This window comes from Camelus ferus, chromosome 6, assembly GCF_009834535.1.
Source record: "Camelus ferus isolate YT-003-E chromosome 6, BCGSAC_Cfer_1.0, whole genome shotgun sequence".
Classification (NCBI taxonomy): domain Eukaryota; kingdom Metazoa; phylum Chordata; class Mammalia; order Artiodactyla; family Camelidae; genus Camelus; species Camelus ferus.
Genome location: NC_045701.1, coordinates 28,080,250 through 28,101,352, shown reverse-complemented (window position 1 = coordinate 28,101,352; position 21,103 = coordinate 28,080,250). Strand labels below are relative to the sequence as shown.

General features: G+C 41.3%; 1 protein-coding gene across 4 annotated transcripts in view; it reads left to right on the top strand.

The window, feature by feature from the left end:
• Positions 1-21,103, top strand: part of FMN1 (formin 1) — a 397,658-nt gene that overhangs the window by 121,537 nt on the left and 255,018 nt on the right. For 3 of the 4 annotated variants that reach the window (XM_032481561.1, XM_032481564.1, XM_032481565.1), the window contains one exon: positions 5,431-5,548. In XM_032481561.1, coding sequence (XP_032337452.1) covers positions 5,431-5,548 — 118 coding nt within the window. Of the gene's footprint in view, positions 1-1,904; positions 4,013-5,430; positions 5,549-21,103 lie in introns of those variants that run through there. The other variant, XM_032481562.1, reaches the window with a different exon arrangement.

Below are 21,103 nucleotides of genomic sequence, written 5' to 3'. Positions count from 1 at the left end.
TTATGTGTATCCATCAGCTAATATACGTGGAGCACCTGGCACCGTGCTTGTAAACACCTCGTAAGTGTCAGGTATTATTAGCATTCCCCACTTACCGGCCATGCAGCTTTGGTCAGTTGCATTCTCTTGGCCATCATTGCTTAACTTTTAAAATGAACCTAATAATACCTTACCTACCTCGAGCCAAGGAGCTGGGACCCAAGACTCCCTACTTTCCGTGAAATTGTACTGGTGTCTGTGGGTACGGAGAGGGTGCTGAAACTTTGTAATTCCACTCCATGCTGGAGCATGGAAGAGCCACCAGCCTCTTCCAATTTGTGCCCCATTTTGCCCAAATCTGCTGAAAGTGCTTGGAAAGCTGTTCTGGGAATCTTCTGGAAATCAATAATGATGCCTGAGAAACTGGAGTCTTCTCAGTTAAAAAGCACCAAGTACGTGCCCCGACTCCTCCCCTCTCTCGTGTATCAGCTGGTCTGCATAGTTCTTCAGAAGACCCATCTTGCGATCTGGTGTGATGATTCCTTTCTTCTTCTTTCTTGAAGCAGAAGTGTGATTTTATCGATGGGCATTTCCTCTAGACAGGAAGTTTGCTCTGAGACTTAAATGGCACCAATGAATTTTCCTGTGTGTTATCGTGTGGCCTTTTGATTAAGTGTGACCTATTTAATAATCCCAAAATACACTGATCAGGAGCAAACAGGGAACTACCCATTTAGACATAAGGTCAAATCAGGGATTAGGATGTACTGACTTATCTTTCCCACAGGGGTTGATGGGATATAATAATATGTACCCTTTTTGCGTGAGGGTTTCTTTTGAACACATTGGTAGAAATTTATTACTGAGATCAGAGTTTCTCAGTATTAATATTTATTGGGGAACATGATTCAAGTTATCAGTGTGGGAGCTACAGCCATTCCCTGCTGCAGATCAAGCAAGACAGTTGTTTTGCTTGTGGCTACAGCTTCTTTTTTGCAGAGTAAATTTCTGTTTGCATTTAACTCTGCGGCTCAATCTTCTTGCAGCTTCACTCAGAGAGCCAGTGATTGCTATTAAGCCATGATTACTACTAAGCCAGTTTGACTCTCCCGATCCAGCACAGTGCCTTGTCCATCCCAGGTGCTTACTAAATGCCTGCTGACTAGATGGGATTTGAAAAACACCGAGACCTTCAGGTGCGACAGGAAGCTGTCCCAAGAGGCAGCTATGCAGCTAGGAAACAGAGCTGTGATTTTTCCATGCCCTTCACTGCCAGGTTCCCAGCATATAATCAGTGTTGGAAACTACACTGAGCTGATATTTGGTGGTAGTTTTGTCCGTCCTGTTTCTGTTTTTGGCAAGTTGGGTCTGTGACAGAGACCTGACTGATAGGGACTGTTCAGATGTTTGGCCCCTTCGGGGAATGTGGCTCCTTGGGGACCTCTGATGAAGTGCTTTGCCTAACAAGGCAGGTTGTGTGTTTCCGTGTATCATGCCAGGTTTCAATTTGTTGGTTGGACTGCTGAAGCAGAGAGGGGTGCCCTTTGGCCAGCAAGATTGCTAAGAAAGCCAGGAAGTCAGAGCTGCTGAGCAGAAGCCGGAGGTTGGCACAGTGTGGAGGGTTATCATTCCTGCCGGGCCGGAGCTGTTTACTCTGCCACCCTAAGGCTGGTGACCACTGGGCGTGGTGGGCGTGCTTGCCTAAGTACCTGTTTGTAGAGCACGGAGACACCCAGCTAAGCTAAAACAGCAGTAACCTGAAACCAGTAGTGTTGGTTTTCCTGCTCCAGCTCTGGCAGCTAAAATCTGCATTCCAGATGAAACCTGCAGGGAAGCGGAAGAAAAAACTTTAAAAAAAAAAAAAAAAAAAAAGCTTCAACGGCAGTAAATTAACTGCTTTTGAAGGTCCCGGCATTTTGAGATGATCTATTTCTTTGATTTCTTTGCTTTAGGCTTTGTATGTGGCTGTGGGTCTGTGTGCACTGCTGTTTTTTTGTTGTTGTTGTTGTTGTTTTGTTTTTTGGTGTTTTTTTGGCTTGGATGGCACAGGCTTCTGACCATGATTTAGGTGGCAAAAAAGGGCCGGTGAGAAGTATGCCAGTCACTTTCTTCTGATTCACTTTTGAATTTCTTGGGCAGCTCCGGGGGGTGCTGAGGGCTGTCAGGATCCGCTTGCCGGCTCAGCACTTGTGGAGCCTCACTTGCTCACCAGGGAGGAAGTTGAAAGAGACCAGGAGCAGGGCCGGCCGGCACTGGGGCGGAGCTCGTGGCAAGTCCTGGGCTGGGATGCCTGGGGGCAGGCTGACTTCCCCGACGACAAAAAGCCCTTTGTCCCCGGGAATAAATACGGAAGTCCCCGAGGAGCAGCCTCCCCAGGCCGTGTGTAGTAAGGTGCGCAGCCTCCGCGGCTTCTGCGCATAAAGCTCCTCGGACTGTTTGCAGTCGCCCTGGGCGCCCCATCACCGCGCGAGCCGGAAGGAGGGCTGGGAGGGACGCGAGCCGGGCCAAGTGTGCTCGCTCTGCGGCTCAGCCCTACTGGCCTGTCCTGTTGCTCTCCGTCCTGGAAGCTAAGAGCCGATGGAGTGGAGAAGCTGAGCAAGCAGGGGAAGGGAACAGAAGTCAGAACTTCCACCCAGGGCACTGCAGTGACATGGAGGACGTTGGTAGCGCTCTGAATGGCAGTGATGGCTCGGAACCAGGACAACCCGAAGCCAGGCTTGACATGGCCCAGTCGATCCTAAGTAAGTTCTCTATGAGATCCCTGTTTGGGTTTACGAGTAAATTGGAAGCTGTGAAGCCTGATGAGGAGGATGCGGTGCTGAAAGCCTTCCGCAGTTTGGTCGTGGATCCCACGCCTCAGCCGACTGAGCCCAGCTGTGGCCCGGATCCGCGCAAGGCAGAGGCTCAGGCCCCACCTGACCTCGGAAGTGATGAGAAGACTGGTAGGGTAGAGACCGAGTCGGAAACGGAGGGAAGTCGGAGAGAAGCGGAGGCAGAGATTTCTCTCCCTGGTCAAGAGCTGCTTCCACTCACTCCTTTGAGTGTGAGCAGAGACCGTGTCATTTTGGTTCGTGGGACCCTGGTGAACACCACCAGTGATTCCGACTCTGATGAGGGAGGCCAGGAGCCGAAAGAGGGAAGCAACGCTCCCGGCCCCAAGTCCCCTGGTGTCTTTTTATCTGAACCATCTGAGGCGCTCCAAGAAAAGCCAGGAGATGATGGGGAAAATATTGACACTGGAGAAAGGGGTGACGCAGAGCTTTGTGCAAAAGTTCCTCAAGGGACTCCACCAGAGACAAGTGGCAAATCGGAACCTGAGGATGCTGGCCTTCAGACAAAGCACAGCCCCAGCCAAGGCCAAGCTGATGAAGAAGGTTCCAGAGTTCTGTCTGTGGTATCAGACCAGAACGCAAGTGTTGATGTCACTGAGAAGACCTCTTCTAAAAAAGAAGTCCCTGGAGAGAGGTCCTTCCAGCTTCCAGCTTTTTTTAGTGGGTTCCGCGTGCTGAAGAAGGGAGCGACAGCCGAGGGTGGGGAGACCATCACTGAAATTAAACCAAAGGATGGGGACCTGGCTCTGCTCAGGTTAACTCAGCCTGTGCAGAGGTCCTTAGCGCAGGCAGGGCCTCAGACAGTGAAGACTGGGGAGAAAACAGATGATCCGAAGGCCACTCCCACTCTCCTGGAGCAGCTCTCTCAGCTGCTCAGCATCGACGTTCCCAAAGCAGAACCGAAGGCAGAAGACCCTGAGCAGCCCAGCGGGGAAGACATGGGCTGTAGCGCTCCCCAGGAGAGTGAGAGCAGCCCGGGAGGAGCCCCCTCCCAGGGTGGAGAGGTGAAGCCAAAGCCGCCGGAGACTGCCTTGGAGGCCTTTAAAGCCTTATTCATCCGTCCCCCCAAGAAGGGGACCACAGCTGACACCTCTGAGCTAGAAGCTCTCAAGCGCAAGATGAAGCATGAGAAGGAATCTCTAAGAGCTGTGTTTGAGCGGTCCAAGCCACGGCCGGCGGACGGCCCCTCGGATTCCAAAAGCGTACGTAGCTTTGGGCTTGGGGTTTTGTTATAAACTGTGAGGCTGCTGTGTTTCTTTTCAGGTTTCTTGTCGAGGGGAATCCCAGTTCCCTACTGTTAGTGACCCTCTTCTAGGTGAAAGATGATTATAATCAAATTGTTCTTGTAAGGAGTGCAGAGTTGGACAGAAGCATTTTCTTTCTTATATTTTTCTGGATTGTTGTAAGAAGGGTATAAGTAAACATGTACAGGTCAGAAAGGGAAACTGCCGCTCCGAGTTTAATCATTAATAGTAAATGTTCTTATAAAAACCAAGCAGCCTGAAGAATCAACGCAATATGGAAATACAGCCCAGGCTTCCCCACCACTTAATTATATCTCTGTGAAAACTGTATTTTTCCTTTGAAAATCTGCCACTTGGCAAAATACATGTCTGTGATGTGATTAAAATGTTCTGCCTTGGTTTCAAGGCCTCCTAATTGATTGAGCACTGGCTTTTGTATGAGACTTGGGTTTTAATTCTAATTCTGTGGTTTCCTGCCTGGGTGACCTTGATTGTCTCTGAGCCTCAATCTCCTCGTCAGCAAAATGAAGAAAATAACCTTCATCTTATATGGTTGTGAAGATTAAATGAAGTTAACAAATGGTAACCATCTAATTAATGACAGCTGTTACTATTATTTTAAAATTTCAGGTAATTTGTAAAGACTAGCAAACACCTGTCCTATGGAACTTAAAGGTTCGTAAGGGCAATGAATAGAACTTCTTGTTTAGTATGAACTTGGCATACAATTATCATTCCCTCTTAAATATTTGATCAGTTAAAACATTAAATTTAAAGGTCTTTGGAAAAATTATCTTGGGTTGCAGTTAAAAACTAAATAAAACATAGCATTCTCCTAGTTGTAAAAATCAACCCCTATAAAAATACCTTGAATGTGAAAGCCATCTCATTCATTTATTTTTGTAGGAAAGAAAAGAATTGAAATGATCAATGTGGACTGCCTAGAGAAGTGTATCTTGGCCTATACCTAATGTTTATGGAAAATGCAGAACTGGTCTTTCTATTATAAATAACTCTGGAGTTGTTTGGGATACATTTGTAAACATTCCTATAAATGTAACCTTATAGTGCATTTGTACCTATAGCTTAAAGTATATTTGTGATTTTCTTAAGAAAAAGTTATATGATAAAACTTTATTGAAGGTTGTGCAATACTTGGCCTTGAGTCTTTGTTTTCACGCCAACTGATCACTTTACATTTCTGGAAGAGGATCGTACTGTAGTGACACGTTTCAGTTACCGTGAATGAGGGCAGTGTGCAACTGGCTACTGAAATTAACTTTAGAGTTAGAGTTAGCACGCTTGTTCTCGGGAATGGGTAGTTCTGGCCACATATCATTTAACTGATTCCTTTCTTTGTCCACTTTTTTCAACAGCCTGACCACAGCCCCACTGAGCAGGATGATAGGACTCCTGGCCGACTCCAAGCTGTCTGGCCACCCCCGAAGACAAAAGACACAGAAGAAAAAGTGGGATTGAAGTACACTGAAGCAGGTAATGTGAAAAGAAGCTGGGCACCCAGGAATGAATCTCTTGATGCAACGGCTATTCGTTCTAGCTCAGTAGACTCTGAGAATTTGAGTTTTTGTTTCATTAGAAAATGTAATGCTGAAGCCTTTTCTTCTTGGTTTCTCTGTTACAGTGAACTTTTGCACACATATCATTAGTGGATCTCTTAGAGATGAAAGGTGAATGCAGTGGAATGAATGAAGGGGGGGCACATGTGTAAAGTAGGGGAACCTTTGGGGACCTGATGGAGAAGGTAGATTACAGATGCCTCAGGAAGCAGGTGGCTGGCCCGCATATAAGCCTGTGTGAGCCGGCAGGGTTGCTGGAAGAGGCAGAGTGTGAGTCCCCAGGGCTGTAATCTGATTTGTTCTTTCTCTTTGAGTAGTGCTTTTAAGCTACAGGAACCTTGTGCACAGTGACTGCATAGTTACCATATCAGTTACTCTCACTTTTGTTAGACAGAGCTTTATTTAACGCATGGCCAATTTTAAAGTGGTCTAACTCTCGGGAGACCTTCCCAGGAGCTTTGCTTGAATATATTCAAATAGAATGGGAATCTAGATATTTTTACTCTTTAAATGAAGGGGTCACTTGAAATTAAAAAAAAAATGAGAGGATGATATATTTTAATTGTATGTGTGTGTGTCTGTATGTATCTCTCGTGAAACCTCTTCATCTTCCTGATGTTTGAAGATGACCTGTACAGGCTTAGGTTTTGCTGATTGTCTTAGGGTGTGTGTGTGTGTGTGTTGTCAGTTGGTTTGGTTATACAAAAATACTTCATTCCTATTCATTGATAGACACAAGAGGATAAAAGTTGGGGTGGTTTAGTAATATATGGGCTTTCCTGCAGGATCATAAAATTACTTTCAGTGATTGAACACACATATGACTCAGTTCTACAACCTGATTGCATTTAGCCTTCACTGACACTATTGCCAATTTGTGACTTCCTCAAGACATCAACTACGTCATAGCATTTTTTTCTGCAGTACTTAGTTTTTATTCTGTAAGTCCTCATAGGCTCAGTGAAAATATATAAAGCTATTTCATTCTTCTTGCCTACATTGGATTTTTCTAAAATTGGAATGCTTCTAATTGCAATATCGAACCACCTCCCAAGTTGTCTTTCTCATGATCTAGCACAATTTGGTGAAAAGTACTGAAGTTTGCTTTCATGAAAAACCAGAATCCTGTGAATTCCTTCTCATAGTTGACTTTGGTCATCTCTTGTCCCTACCAGTGTATTATGGCAGTCTTCCTTGTAAGATGAGGATTTGCTCAGTTGAGAAGGAAATAAATGTCGTAAATGGCTTTTCAATATACTTCAAGTAGTATTTTGGTGCATTTATACCTCTATGGAGATTCCTTAGTCTTTGTGCTTGTCCTCTTCCATTTCCAGGAGCTCAGAAGAGAGCTGTAATTACCTCTCAGTGTAATTAATTACACTGAAAGTCAGTGGCTTTCCCACTATCTCTCTCTCTCTCTTTTTTTTTTTTTTTCATGGGATGTGTGTTCTCAGAGCTCTGGTCTTGGATGAGATGGGGGATGAGAGGGAGGAAGCGGTGAATAATAACAGTTCTCTTGGGTGGGTTCTGATGGCACAATGACACCTTGCGACAGAAAGAAGGCTGGCTGTTGTCTGGAGAAGGCATCTAGGTCCCCAGCCAGCTCCCAGGGGTGGCGGTACTGCGGCTGACTTACAGTGCTCCCAGAGCCTTGTAGTGCTAATTACTCTGCTGATACACTTTAGGGGGAGGGAGTATCCAAGAAGATACCCCATGCCTGCAGGAAACTTATTTTTACCCCATTGCTCGATACCAGCATATGGTTGCTTTGTCATTTATTGCTAATCTTGAGGAAGTTAACATTTTCCTTGTGATTTCCTTAAACGCTGTAGTTGAGAAATCTGGAGTCCTAGAAGCATTTGGCTTGTAGCTTAAGACATTTTGTGGTATTTCCATTGGTTTGCCTGCCCCTAGGGAAATAAGTAAGAATTGCCGCTCTGTGTGGAGCCTACGAACAGAAAAATTAGATCTAAAACATTTCTAGGTGTTTGAAGTCTTACACCTTAACATCTTCTGTGCTTTTTCTTTTTTTCTGGCATGCATTATTCATTAAGTTAGTGAAATGGGAGATCAAGACCCCAGCATTCATATTTCAAGTGCGCTATTGGAATTCGGTGCTGTCGGCATCGAAGCCCAGTCCTTGGCAGAGCTGGGAATGAGATGGTGTTTTCCATCACGAGTCTCTCACTGTCTTTGTGCTGCCCTCGGCCTCTTTGGACTTGCCACTGCTTGTGTTTCCCTCTCTTCAGAGTTTCTCGTTCAGTGATCTTTTTCTGAGGCCTTGGGAGATCACTTAATATAGTAAACTTACTTTTTTTTCAAGGATACAAAGAAAGAGCTGATATAAGGGAAGCTGTCCCTTTAGTCTATGGCTTCTAGAGGCCTCTTAGCCATACGGGGGCAGCTGACCACTGCTGCTGGTGCCTGCTGCCAAGGATGCTGTCTCCTGCCGCCGCCAAAGCCACCAGCATCGCCTGTAGCTGTGACACTTGGCCGCTGAAGCCTTTGGCTCCCACTGGAGCCACTGATTCCATCCTGATGACACTGTGATCCCCCTCAAGGACACTTCCACTGCCGATCTGTGAGCTCTTGGAACGTAGGTGGTGGGCCAGTTGAGAGGAGCACTAGCACTCCCCAGAGCTGTCACTCGGGGGTCTTGCGGAGATGCTGCATTTGACAGCTTACCATGCAGGGAGGGACCCCAGTGTTAACTCACTGCTGTGCGTGAATTGCTCTGCTCAAGTGAACAAGAGTCACTTTCTCCCACGTCCTGTGCTGTCCTTTCATATGTTGTTATCAGTGCAGTTCTGTGTTGTGTCTGGGATGCCTCAGAGCAATTTTGAGTGAAAAGAGCATTCTTCCTCCTGTTCCTCGGAATTGGGCTGGGGGCAATCAGGGACAGACCCCACGTTCTTCTCAGAATTGTCTTTCCTCCTCTGAGTACAGGAGCTTGCCAATGAAACAAGCTTGTGGGATAGTCTTGCTTTTTTTAGGAAGAATCTTTTAATGGGATCTTGACATCCTTAAATGGTTAATCAACTCACTTGAGTTGAGGTCCCTCTGCTGCAGACCAGAAACATCTGGAAAGAATAAACTTGACTACCTTGTGAAGCTCGGAGCAAAGTCAAACCCAGTCACAGCCAAGTGAAAAGGTGTGTTATGAATCAATACAAGGGGAACCTAAAAGAAAAATATCTGCCTTTCAATGTGAGGTGGCAAAAGCACTGTGTCTTGTGAGAAATAGAGAACCTGTGTTCTAGTCTAGTCATCCTCTGTCCTGTACACGGGGGTTATTTAAGGGTTAGTAACATGCCCAAAATCTTGGGAAAAAAGGACTGGAAATTAAAGGATCTAGGTATTGTAGAATAATGAAACCATAAAGATAACATGGGGTTAAACTTATTATCAGAAACTTGAAAGAAAACGTTTTCTAAACTGTATTAAGACACTTTTTCCTTTTGCTTTGTGAAGTATAAATGCACTTTGCCATATTTGTTTTTTCTTTGGATAATTATATTTGCTCTTACTGTATCACCTAAGGTCCTGTCTGGAATCAGGTGAGGATGATTTGATTGAGAGTTGGTTGGGGACTATTTACAAAGGTGTGGGCAGGGTTTGGGGAAAGCAGTGAGAGATGGAGCAGCACTGGGCTAGTAATAGTAAGAAGGGTTTACAGCCCTGGACCTGAAGGGGAGGGGCCAGGAGAAGGTTCTGGGAAACCCAGAACATCAGAGGCAGGCTGAGGGGTGTGGAGAGGCCTGCCCAACAGGACCTATGGCCTTCAGGGGAGAGACGCAGCCAGTCCACAGGGACCTGACAGGGGCAGGGAGCTGGGGGAATAAATGCCTTGATTTTCTTCTCTTGCTTTCTGGTCTCCTGTCATCACTCCCCTTATCCAAACCCAGAGAAGTCAGAGGACTGGGAGCCATGTTAAGCTGGACAGCAGGGCCCAGAAGTGGGGGGAGAGTGGATCTGGGAATCAATAGAAGATGCTCAGCATGGTTACACTGCCAGCAGACTCCAAGTGAAAGAAGGTTCTAAAGCTTGTCAGTTGCTGGAGCAGAATTGGCAGGTGTTCCTCGTTACGCCTGACCACACAGGGCTCTGATGCAAGGACACCGGTAAAGACTCGTGTCTTTCATCCTGTGGGAGGGTTATGTTTTCTACTCCAGTCAGCTCATGGAAAGTATAATGGTTGTCGCTCAGAGCCTTGCTCTGGGTACGCCTACTTCACCCTGGCGTAGAGGCTTTGTTGACTGATTTCAGAGATCTTCCACGTGCTTTCAGTGTTTCCCGGTCTTACAAAATAAAATAATATCGAAAATAGCCAGAAATACCATAAAGCAAAACAAACTCTCTGTAATGTGTTTCGTAGAGAAGTCATTGCCACCGTGTTGAATTACAACAGGCCTATGTAAATTTGATACTTACATTTTTTTATCACACTGAATAGATTCTTTTTTATACCTGAAAATGTGACTTTGATTTTTCCTACATTTGAACAATGATTATATTTACAGAGATTTTTGTCTTTTCAAGTTACTATAATAATGAAAATAATGCTGTACATATTTTTGTTCATCAGTGCTTTCCTTTAATTAGAATAAATTCCTTGCAGTGGAATTGCTCAATAGAAGTGTATATATATTTTAAGGTTTTTGGTGCATACTTATTGCCAAACTTAATTTTTTTTTTGTAGATTTCTTCCCAGCATCTGTATGTGTATGTGTGGTGTATATGTACGTTAAATTGATTCCACCTTTCCTAGTTTTCTATGTGCCAAACTCAAATTTTAATCTAAAATTAATCAGTATGAAATTAAGACTTTGAAAACACTGAAAATATTTTCCCTCTTATCATTCCCTTTTAATTTCACTTACACTTTATGGTATATAGAAGTTTTAAGTTCTAACATAGTCTAACTACCCTCATTTTGTTGTATAGCTTTTCTTCTGGCTTTAGACCTCCCCTACTCAGAGATCGTCTGTATTTTTAAATTTAAGTAATTTCTTTCCACCAGTTTCTTTACGTCTCTTCTTTTTTTGATTTCATATAAAAAACTTACTTTGGTGCATAACCTGAGGTAGGGATCTCAGACAACTTCTGCTTTCCTGAGTAGCTAGTTGTACAGCAGGCTTCTGGAGTAACTGTTCCTGTCTGTGCTGAGTCTGGGGCTGTCGGGCTTTCTGTTCTCTTAGTGTTTGTGTCTTGTACTGATCTTAATTATTGCAGCATTATAATAACTCTCAGAATCTGTTCAAGTTCTCATGCATACTTTTAAAAACTGCTTTTAGTTTTCCTCTTATTGATTCTTCCAGAAAACCTTAGTTTACCTGGTCAAATTTCAAAAGGATTCCTTTGGGTTTTTTAAATTGGAATTGCATTATTTTATACATTAATGTGAAGGTGGGGATGAGAATTGAGATCTTTAAAATGCTTAGTATTTCTATCTAGGAACATACCTTGTGAAACTATTCAAGTTTTCCTTTTTGACTCAATAAACTATCTACCTACCTACCTATCTATCTACCTATCTATCTATCCTATCTATCTATCTATCTATATCTCGTACTTTGCTTCTAAATGTATTCCTAGGTATATTATTTTTTGAACTACGTGATATGAAGTTGAATCTTACGATTTATTTTCACTAAAAGTCAAATGCATTCCTAAGAATCTAGTGACTCCTGCACATTAACTGCTTTATAGATTTCCCTCCCAAGGTCAGAGCTGGACTGAGTGAAGGGCACATTAGGACTGACTGACTGATCTTAGGGGTACCATCCCTCAGTTTTACTCTGGTTAGTGATTCTTAATATTCTGAGACTCCTTTAAAAACCTAATGATGATAGAAAGCTATGGAAGAAGACACTACACTTAATTTTGCTTCTGTAGTATTTCGGGCCTCTCCTACCCATCTGTGGACATCACCACCCTAGGTTTAGATGAAGAAACTTTGCTGCAAACACATGGCCCAGAGCTGGGCTTCTTTTCCTATTCATCTCCGATTTTGTTTTATGATGGATGGCGTGAAACATCTCATTATTTATTATGGTATTTAAAAAATGTCATAATATGTGCCTCAGCATCCTGAGAGGAAATAAAGTTAATGTTTGTGAGATTGAAACGGTACCATTTGGGAAACTGACAGTGGCTTAATTACCCATCGTAAAAAGGAGCATGAAAGTACCAAGAAGGAAAGCACTCAGGTTTTCTGAAACAAAATGAACTGTGCATATTTGATTTCTCTTTCAATGTGCATCTGGAAAACTCCTCTCACCACGGGCTGCACCTCAAGCTGGCCTGGGGCTGGGGCCTGGCCCATGGATGGCTCTGCTAAGGGTGAGCACCATGGCTTTTGTACAATGAGAACCCAGTACCAGGCGTCACGGTTATTGGGGCAGGCAAGCTGCCAATGTGTGTGGCATCTCTTGGGGCTTCCTCACATCATCCCGAACCTGGGAGTAGTTCAGAAACATCCCTATTTAGACTATTTTAGATAAGCCTCCTTCAGTTTAATAAAGATCTGCCTACTTTCTGGTCTGTTGCTATTTTGAGTTCCCTTGGTTATAAAGTGATAGAGCTGTTTGTCATCCTTCCTGGTGAGTCAGACTTCGTTGCCTCACCAGCCAGGGAGAGCTATAAATATCTTGGAATATTGTGGTCTGCGTACTTTTAAAAATTTCTTCACTCATAACCAACAGGCTGCATTAGCCATGAATGAATTTTCCCTTAACATCGTGCGTCTAGACAGATAGCCTAAACATCTTCTTTCACTGTCTAGGTAATAGGTTTGCTTCTTATACCTTTTATAGGATTTTGTGACATGTTACCATCACTTGTATGGAATTATGGTGATGGGCCGGAACTTGAGAGCTGTACAGACTAAAGACCAGGAAAGCCTTGCATTTTGTGGCTGTAGAAGGAGGGTGTACAGGGAAACTGGAGGTGACACGGGTATGTCAAGCTTCCACTGACTATAGGTGGGGGCTGTGGGGAGGGAGATTGACTTCCCTAGCACAGATGGGAACTAACAGTGGATATTAAGCAGAGGGAGTCCCCAAATGTGGACCAGCGACTCAGGAATCAAATGCTTGTGTTCCAGGAAATATTAGTGAACGTTTTTGGCTCAGGGGAGTTGAGGTAAAAAATTAAAATATAGAATCTGAAATTTTTAGCATATGAAAAAATTAGAGCTGGAAGCATCTTAGAAATCATTTTATTCATCTTACAAATGAGAGCCAGAGCTGTATGACTTACTGAAAGATACATGTAATTAATAAGAGCCGAAATCACAGTTGGAAAAGAACGGCAGCTTCAGATTGGGGGCAGGGGGTGGTTGGAGAGTGATGGATTTTTTTTTTTTCTGCCAATATACCAACAAAGATCTGGAGGGGAAAGCACACACAGGATCAGGAGCATTTGAGAATTATGCTTGTTATTAGAAAGCAAAGAATTATGGGACCGGAGTGAGTCCATCTGAGTAATAAAGGAGAGAGCATATGAGGACCATACCGGCTCACCAGACACATCCACAGAAATTGACTGGGTCATTGCATGCTGCTTTTTGACTCATAAAAATAAAAAAGGGTTTTTTTTTTTTAAATGGTATCTTTAATGCTCTCAAGGGTCGCATAAGCCATGTAAAGCAAATAAAAATGCTTCTGGTTTGCGAATTCTTGCAAAGTTCAGGTGGGGCTCATCACCGAGTGACAGTGTCTGTGCTGAAGTGTGGGGTGCACCAGTATTTGATTTTAGGAGGTGTGTGAACAAATATTTTCATTGTAATAGTTACGTATTTCAGTATTTTGTGTTTCAGAGAAAATAAAATGAGCACTCAAATCCACTTTGAGGCTGCTTCGGGGGAGATGAGACTGGATTTTTTTTTGGGGGGGTAATTAGATTTATTATTTATTTTGCATTCTTTTTTTATTGAAGTATAGTTATTTATTTGTTTATTTATTTAATGACAGTACTGAGGATTGAACCCAGGACCTCATGCATGCTAAGCATGTGCTCTACCACTGAGCTATACCCTCCCCCACTGAAGTTTGATATGCTATATCATTTGCCCCATTTTCACAAATACCTCCCTTTAGTGTTTTTCTTTCTCATAATTTCTATCCAGGTGGCCCCATTTTTCTTGTCTCCCTTGAATCTTCCTCTATCACCAGCTGCCCAGTGCTCCAGATCCTCTAGGTAGCCATTTTGCTGTTCCACCGTTGGCACCCTCCTGTCCCAGACCCCACCATGTCCTTTCACTCGAAGGCCCCCTCTTGTCCGCCTTTAGTGTGCCCAGGTTGCCAATTAGCACAGCAAAGGAAGGGCACTCACTCCTTCAGATCCCTCCTCCATGGAAAGCAGCTGGGAAAACGTACACTTTTTCCTCCTCTGTAGACAGAACAAAGACTGTACTTCTGAGAAATAACTAAATGCAAAGCTTCAATATCTAAACTCTTGGGCGTTGCTCCCCAGATAAAGGGAGGCACTGGAGGAATGAGTGAGAATATAAGACGAGAAAGGTAGAAGACCTTCACAGAGAGAAAGTAAAGTTGAATCAGGGAAATCTTAGGGGCATGCTTAACTTTGGAATTCCCTTTAGTTTGGGTTTCATGGATTTGAGCATCAGATAGATTTGAGTTTGAAGCTTGGCTCTGCCATGTACTAGCTGTGACCTGTATCAGTGTCCCCCTTTATAAAAATGAGTTCAGTGATGATAATTTAAAATAATTATTGTTAAGATAAAATGAGACAATATTTGAAGCTTGGTGGCATCACAGTGACTTTTTAAAAGACAGTTTTTATTGAAGTGTAACGTACATATGGAAAATTGCTAATATTACAAGTGTTGATGAAAAAAATTATCTAAGAAAGAAATGGAGAATTTTTTTCAAGCCAAATTGAGGATTATAACCCAGGAACAGCCTCTCAGAAAGCTCCAGGAACTGTTCTGCCCATTATAGATGCAGGCACAGTTATATAAGTTTTTGAGACAGAAGGCTGTGCATTAAATGATGTATTATTGACAGTTTACACATCCCAGATCTACGTGTCCAAAGTGAATAGTGGGTCATTGTGGCCCCTTACAAGATTAAGAAGGAAGGGTATCTCCTAAGGTATTACCTTGCTGATGCTAGGAGAATGTTGCTTTTTATGGTTGAGCAGATATTTCTGCTGATGGAGAGGTTTGGTCAGTGGTTCATGCAGATATACAGTGCACAGTAGAGAGGAGACCAAAGCCCAGAGAAAAATTTTTATGTGTAAGTTTTCCTTGACTTGCCTTAGAATATGAATTTTTATTTCATCACAAGTGTATAGCTCTATGAATTATGACAAAGTGAACATACTCTGTAACCACCATGGAAATCAAGAAATAGTATATTGCCTATCCCCAGAAGCCCCCATCTTGCCCCTTTCCTATCACCACAATTTCCTTTTTCCTCCAAAGAAACCACAGTCCTGATTTCTAACATTAGAGATTAGTTTCAGTTGCTTTTGACCTTAATATAAATGGATTCATTTTGTATCTGGCTGCTTTCCCTCAACATTACACTTGTGAGAACCAAACTTGTTATTCCATGTACCTGTAATTTATCTGTTTTCATTGCTCTGTACTATTCTATTGTGTGAATGTATCACAATGTATTTATCCATCCTAAGGATGATGGACATTGGTGCTGTCCCCAGTTTGGGGCTGTTATGAAGATGTTGCTATCAACTTTCTTGTACGTGTCTTTGGTACATGTGGGAACACATTTCTCCCGGGTATATACTTGGGAGCAGAATTGCTGGTCATAGGCTATATCTGTATTCAGTGTCAGTAGATGATACCAAACAGTTTTCCAAAGTGATGGTGTCAATTTATGCTCCTGTCACCAGAAGATCTCAGTTCTGGTTGCTCCACATCTTTGCCAACGTTTGGTTTGGTTGGTCTGTCTTTCTAATTTGAGCCATTCTGATGTTAGTTGGTGTTTCCCTGATGAAGTACTTTTTCATATGTTTATTGGTGGTTAGATATCCTCTTTTGAGAAGCACCTATTCAAACCACTTGTCTGTTTTAAGTAAGTAGTCTTTTATAATTTTGTGGAGAAGTTCTTTCTATGTGCTGGATGTGAGCCCTTTGATTGTGCTGGAAGTATTTTACTCTGGGTTGTCTTTTCATCTCTTAATGGTGCCCTTTGATGAATAAATTCTCACTTTCCCTAAAATCACTCTTGTCCTTATGATTAGGGCATTTTGTGCCTTTTTAAGGTAATCTTTCCCTAACTCAGTCATGAAAATATTCTCTTAAATTATCTTAAAAAAGGTGTTAGTGCTCTTCATTTGTCATTTAGACTTACACAAAAATCAATGCCCAGTATATTGTATGAGTTGAGGTGGGGTCACATTTGTCTTTTCTGTATCCAAATTAACTAGACTTATTTACTGAAAAACTCACCTTCCTCCCCTGGCCTCTCTGTTCTGTTCCAGTGTTCTTTAGGTTTGTCTACCTTTGTTCAGTTTAACACTGCCTTAATGACCATAGCTATAATAAGTCATGATCTACTAGAGTGTGTCCTTTTACCATGGTTATTCTCAGTTCTTTGTATTTCCATATGAATTTTGGAGTTACTTTGTCAATTTTGACATTATGATTTTTGATTGCATAGACACCTTTACAGTACTGAGTTTTTAATTCCAGGAACATAGTATGTATATCTTTCCATAAATACTTATTTGAATATAGTCTTTTCTAATTTCTCTGTTTATTTTTCTTTGTGAAGGTTTTAGTTTACCTTAAATTTAAATCTTTTCCTAAGTATTCTAAAATTTTGATGCAGGTGGCATATGTTTTTAAAAATTCCATTTTCTGACTTTTTTGAGAATCTCTCTCAATAAAATAGTAACTGTAACTTGTTGAACTATTTCCTTATTGATGAAACTTTTAATTACTTAAAATCTTTTACTATTGCAGACAGTGCTTTAATGAAATTGTTGTCTGTCTGTTTTGTGCATACCTGGGTTTGGTAAAATAGAAGCAGAACTGTGTGTTAGAGTTCCTGCCCTTTTTAACCACTGGTGTGCACTGCATGGTTGCTCTCTCAGAATACTTAACCCATTAATGCTCAGCTAGAACAAGAATGTCCATTGCTCACACTTCACCAATATTCATTTAGTTTATGCCAGTCTAAGTTTAAAAATTGCATCCTATTATTTTAAATTTGTATTTCTCTGTTACTAGCATAGTTGGACATCTTTTCATTTTATTTGCTTTTGTGACTTGCTTGCTTGTGTTCTTTGCCCTTTTGTAAATTGAATCTTTAGTCTTTATTCTCTGATTTGAAAGCAGTTTTTTAATATATTAAGGAAATTAGTCCTTTGACTGTCGTGTGTATCACAATCGTAATCTTCAGTTTGCTGTGTGTTTTACCTTTTGCTGTCTTTCATTATATGGAAATTTTATTTTAATGCAGTCATATCTTTTCTGGAATTGTTACTGTTGTTAGTCTTAAGGAAGCCTTCCCTAACCTAAATTTTAACAATATGTGTATTTTAACTATTACACATATATGTTTAGATTTTTATTCAGTCAAGAATTTGTTTCTGTGTGTAGTGCACATAAGGATGGCAGGGTGCTGTAGGGAGCTTGACTCATGGAGTCAAACTAGGCTTCAGCAGTTACTGAAGCAAGTTAATTGCCTTTTACTGGGCAAGTTACTGAGTGACCTAATTACCTATTGACCTTGGGTTCCTTATTTGTGTAAAAAAATTTTTCTTTTTAGTAGTCAATGAAATGATGCATTTAAAGACCTTAGCACAGTGCCTGGCACATTATGAAACCAAAATAATGTAAGCTACTATTAGTTTTTTTTTTCCCAGATTGATAATTACTTGCCCCAACATCATTTAATGAACAGTTTGTTCTTGCTCTCTAGATAGGGAGTGCCAACTCTCACATATATAAATTCTTTCCTATATGCTGATCCAGTTCTAGATCCTTTAATTTTTTTTGTTTATATTTATCTAGACCTTGTGCCAATTTTACGTCTTTGCAGTTGAGGTAGTTTTAAAGTTATTTAAATATCTGTCAATTCAAAACACCTCAATTCTTTTTTTTCCTTCTAAATTTTGTTTGGGTAGTTGTACGCATAAATTCTTGTATATGAACTTGAAAGTCAGTTTCTCAAGATCTATGAAACGATCACACTGGGATTTCAATTAGAATTATATTAAATCAGTGTGAGAGGGCCTGATAAATACTGAATCTTATCATCCAGGAACATAATTTCTCTCTCCAGCTATTCAAGATTCCTTTTATCTTCTTCAGTAAAGTGATACAATTTGCTTTTTATAACTTGTGCACATTTAAATCAGTTTTTGCATGTTTGATTATAAATGAGATTCATTTCTCACTATGTTTTAAAACTAGTTTTGTTGGTAAAACAAAGCAGTTTTCACGTTTCCAGTCCTGACTTTATCCTCATGTTGGTTCTGCTAGTTTTCCAGTTGAGAGCCTTGGGATTTTTAGGTTTTTTTTGGTAGAAAAATCATGAAAAAAAATTTTTTTTAATTTTAAAATATACATAACATAAAATTGACCATCTTAACCATTAAGTTTTTGTCACTTTATTCATTCAGAACATTAATTAACACTTTGTATGTGTAGCACATAATGGTTTACATAAAATAAGTGAATTGGAGTTAAACATTTTTAAAGTAGAGTTGAGTATATTCATGTTGTGTAACAGATCTCCGGAACTTTTCTGTCTTGTACAACTGAAACTCTGCTCATTAAACAACTCCTCACTTCTCTCTCTCCAGACTCTAGCAACCACTCTTCTACTCTCTATTTCTATGAATTTGACTATTCCAGGTACCTCGTATAAGTGGAATCATACAGTATTTGTCTTTTTGTGACTGGCTTGTTTCACTTAGCATAATGTCCTCAAGATTCATCCATGTTGTATCATGTATCAGAGTTTCCTTCCTTTTTAAGGCTGAATGGTACTGCCTTGTACGTCTGTGCCACATTTTGCTTATTCATTCAACTGTCAGTGGACACTTGGGTTGCTTCCACTTTGAGGCTGTCGTGAGTAATGCTGCCAGGAACATGCCTGTACAATATTTCCTTGAGACCCTGCTTTGAACTGTTTGGGGTGTATACCTGGAAGTGGGATCGCTGGATCATATGGTACTTTTATTTTTCGAGGAGCCTTCTTACTTTTTCCATAGCTGCTGTACCACTTGACGTTCCCACCAACAGTGCACGAGTTCCAATTTCTCTACCTTGTCAACACTTGTTATTTCCTGAGTTTTTTATTTGTTGTTAGGAGCCACCCTAATCTGTGTGAGCTAGTATCTCACTGGGTTTTGATTTGCATTTCTTTAGTGATGAGTGATGTTGAGTGTTTTTTCATGTGCCTGTTGACTGCTTGTATATCTTCTTTGAAAAAATGTCTGTTCAAATCTTTTGCCTATTTTTAATCAGGTTTTTAAGATGAGAAAATAAAACACAAATCATTACCTGTATTTCTTTCCTAGTCCTTTTCTATGCCTAGGGCCTCCAAAACAAAGCTACAAAAGTGGTGAATAGCGGACATTCTTGTATTATTTCGGATTTTATAGGCTTCCTTCTAATGTTTCCCAGTTAAGCATTATGTTGCTCGGAGATTTTTGGTCAATAACCTTTATCAAGTTAAGGGACGTTCTTTATATACCTGGGCTTCTAAGTGTTCGTGTCACAAAAAGTAGTTTGAGTTTAACGTACGAGGGGTGTATTTATTGAAATGACCATGTGATTTGTGTGATTTTCTTTAATCTGATTATCTAGTAATGACATTTTAGATTTATTAATGTGGAACCATCTCTGCACTATTTCATCATGATGAAATGCTAAATTTGATTTGCTGATTTTCTGGTCATTTTAAAGAAGGAAAAGTCTTAGCCAAATATAATGATTTTTGGGAATTTAAGATAAGGGAAACTAAAGGAAACTATGGAGACATTTCCTGTATTTTAATTAGCAAAGTATATAGTGACCCCGTGTTGGAGCACTGGTTTGTTAAAATGGAAACGGCAACCAGATGGTTTCTAGATCTGCCTCTGTGTTGTTCTCTGATGTTATTTTTTCCTTAACGTTAAGATTTCTTCTTGCGTGTACCACCAATCAAGACAAGTGGAAGTGAACTTTGAAAAATAGCTCTGTTGTCTGCTGAGTTACTTGCCACAGCTAGGACGACTCCTCGGTGATGTCCCCTGACTTAGTTAGAACACATATTCTATCTTGTGTTGTACCCTTAGAAGCTGCAGGTAAATGGTGGTGACATCAGAGTTACTGTTGCTCCTAGATCATATCTAATTCTTATTTAGTAACATCTAGCACATAATTAGTGTCTAATTAATTGATTATTAATTCCACTGTTACAAATAATAATATATTCATGCATCCATTTAGCAAATATTTACTGAACATCTACTATGTACTGGTAAGTTTGATAGATGCTTGGAATATGAAGATGAATCAGACAAGATCCTTGCACTCAAGCAACTCAGTTCTTTTTCTTTTCCACTTTTACTTTTTTTTTTGGTGGCAGGGCAGTAGGTAGGTGGCAGAGAGTAGCACGGGGAAGAGAGAGGTGAAATGCATACAGATAAGTGCACTAACATATTCTAAAGCTCTTACTGAAGAATGGATAGCATCTAATAGAGCACAAAGGAGAGGATGATCAATCCTGTCTGGGGGAACTAGGGCAGGCCTCCTGAGCAGACATGGACAATAGGAGGCAGGATAAGTGAGGTGAAGGCCAGGCAGACCAAACGTGCAGAGGAAAGACGGGGCAGGATTTGTCTGAAGAATAGCAGGTAGTTCATTATGCTGGATGAACAAGGGGCAAAGGGAATGATGTGCAAGGGTGTAGACTTGGAGGAGGCCAGGTCTTTGGGGGAGAGAGAAATCCCATGGTGTGCCATGCTGAGGACCTTGGGCTGTAGACAGTGCGGGGAGTCATTGAATGGTTTCAGGCAGGGGAGTGACAGAACCAAATATGGGGGTTGTAGGACTGCTTTAGAGGCACTGAGGGTGATTGTGGATGTGGGAGCAAGGTGAGTGGCTGCTGTGGGGAAGTAGGCAGACCAATTTTGAGTGGTCCAAAGGATAGGTGAAAGAGGCAGTCAATGATCTCTGTTTTCTTGTGATCAGATACATTCAAAAAATCTTTACTTGTGATACTCGGTGATAATGGAATCAGAGTTAATAAAAAACTTAGATTACTTTGGATTCATTTAAGGTGATGGGCTTATACCTCTTGCTAAGCCTATTGCCAGGGCTACTGGAGGAATAAAATGATTTGAATCTAAACTCTTTTCTTTGCCCAGCCTGGAATGAATCTGGAACTTAATAGTGATAGACGGTAATCTTTATTAGATTTATGGTTTGCCCAATTCACGGATAAAACACACATGTTCAGCTCTAGGTCAATTTGCCTGAAACAAA